The 2,463-nt window shown below is 41.8% G+C and overlaps 1 protein-coding gene across 1 annotated transcript; it reads right to left on the reverse strand.

The window, feature by feature from the left end:
* Positions 1-918: 918 nt before the first annotated feature.
* LOC106983515 (ubiquitin-conjugating enzyme E2 variant 2-like) lies at positions 919-2,205 on the reverse strand. The gene has a single exon (XM_053201929.1). It carries the CDS (start codon positions 2,169-2,171, stop codon positions 1,734-1,736), a length of 438 nt encoding a protein of 145 aa, XP_053057904.1. The 5' UTR covers positions 2,172-2,205; the 3' UTR covers positions 919-1,733.
* Between the last annotated feature and the right edge of the window lie 258 nt (positions 2,206-2,463).

Raw genomic sequence — 2,463 nt, forward strand, 5'->3', positions numbered from 1 at the left:
TCTTGTGTAAGTGAACGAATACGGAAATAACATTCCTGGGGCTGGCTACACGCTACTGCATTTGAACACCTATTGAATTGCAGGCACGATATTCCCAGGACTGAGGTCCAAAAGGTAGTTAGAGCGAGTCCTTGGGCTGGAGAGGTTTCAAAACACACGAATCAAGGATTTCAGCATAATGTACGACGAGCGGCCTCGTAACCCAGTGCTATCAACGCCGGGGGATCAGCTTAACCCAGCCAGAGGGGTAAGAAAGCCTTTCCTGAGGAGATGGCACCCGGCCTGAGTTGAAAGGAATAAATAAGAATTAGCCAGGTGAAGAAAGATAAAAAGAGTGTTCCAGGGGCGCCTGACTGCTTTAGTCGGCAGAGTGTCTGACCCTGGATCCTGGGGCTGTGACTTCTACCCTGTGTCCCCATGTTGAGCATACAGATTACTTAAAAAAAAAAGAAAGAAAAGAAAAAGAAAAAGGGTGTTCCAAGCAGGCGGCACAGGATGTGTAAAGATCTATGGGTGGGACACATCATGACATTTGTTTTACTACTGGATCGCAACACGGAAGCCAGGGTGACTGGAGAGTTAAGTAGCGACCAAATCGAGGAAGTGCTAAAACATAAAGATGCTTTGGTATTAAAGACGTCAGTGGTATATGCAGCGGACTCATCTGGGGGTCTCGTTTTCAACGGATTCCCTGGGTCCATCTGCAGAGATTTCTCCACACCCCGCCAGCTAGTGGACCTCGTGTTGGAGTTGAGTGAATCTTGTTCCTCAGTTCAAAGCACGTTGACGTCTGTCTGGGCAAAGTTCTTCCCTTTGATGCTTGCCTGTCTGTCTTCTTACTATTTACCAATTCCCCCCCCCCCCCCCCTTTGCCCCTGATCCTCACTGCCATTCCACTTCAACTCTGCTCCCCTCTGTATTCGTGGATCTTTATTTGAAAAGGAATAGCGTGTTTAGAAACATACTCATTTTTTTTTTCCTGAGGACACGTTCCACATTTTATTTACATTTTAAGACTAACTTTAATCTCAAAATCACATATCCGTACACCTGATTCCTTTTTTTGTTGATTTCACTTAAATGCATGGTTTGTCAAACAAAGACTGTAAACAAATATTTACCATGTCTGTTACGTGTAACACACAGGAACGGCTTTTGACAGATACTCATCGGCCTCCCCCACGACATTTTTTTTTTATCATAAATACAGGTATCAAAACAACCCTGAACTTATTTTTCATATTTCTCGCAGTCACAGCACCCACACCGCTTCAAAAATTAACACAATTTGTGACAAGATTCATCGTACCTGCCACTTTAGACAATTTCAACTTGAAGCTCTTTCGCTAAGCAAGATGGATAAAGCATGCCATTTCGGTTTTTCCTTCTTGAGATTTTTTGACTTTTCAGAAACATACATGCTTCCACAGCATCTGACTCTTCTCTCCGTGCTTTCATCTTGTAAACCTGAATTCTATTTTGAGTACTCCAGGTTTATGCTTAAATGACAGTGCCTTAACAAGAGAAAAAAAATGGTGCTGCGTTTTTCCTCCTGTAAGCTGAAAACATAATGGTGTACATATATTAAATATATTCTTACAAATGTCCAGGTCATGTTTACCAGCTGGAATTCTTTTACTTAATGTGTGGGTATTTTGCATTGTGATATTTAATCAAGACATGAACATGAGTAGAAGGCTGTTGATTTAAGACAAGTTTGAGATCCACTAAAATTAATTGTTGTATGTTTGTCCTTCTGGTGGCTGTGGAAGCTTCATATTTTCTTTGGACATCATTAGACGTCTTAGCTCTTGAAGTACAACTTTAATGCTATATGAGTTTTGCCATTTTGCTAACACTGGTATGCTCCGTGCATCCACCATGCCACTGGAATTATTAATTCCATTCATATTAATTTTGGTTACAAATCTAAGTGATGGAGGAACTTCTGGGTATTTAGGTCCACATTCTACTTTCAGGTTATATATTCTGTTTTCATAATTTGTCCTTGGTGGCCCAGTAATCATGCCTGTCCACCTTGTAAGTGTCATATCTTCATCATCTTCAAGGCCCCAGCTAACTGTACCATCGCCCTCTCCTTTCTGTCCTTCTTCAAGTTCTTCCAACAAGTGAAAATTACGAGGAACTTTAACTCCTGGCGAGACCGCCATCTTCTCCTGCAGCCCGACACCGAAACATACTCGTTTTAAATGTACACAATGTTACTGTGCTCCACATCAGGTCTCTTGCAATTTTTGTTCAACTCTTTGTTTTTCTACCCTTGTCACCTTGCTCTATGGTACATCCCGTTCCTTGCTTGTTTCTAACTGCAGTATGAGTGCACACATTTTGCTTATCCAAGGTATCACGGCTGATACATTGTTTTTCCAAATCCTTCCATGGCAAACAGCTCTTTGATGAGCGTTCTCATTCACACCCCCTTACGGACCAAATAAACACTTT

The sequence above is a fragment of the Acinonyx jubatus genome, chromosome X, assembly GCF_027475565.1.
Source record: "Acinonyx jubatus isolate Ajub_Pintada_27869175 chromosome X, VMU_Ajub_asm_v1.0, whole genome shotgun sequence".
NCBI classification, from domain to species: Eukaryota; Metazoa; Chordata; class Mammalia; order Carnivora; family Felidae; genus Acinonyx; species Acinonyx jubatus.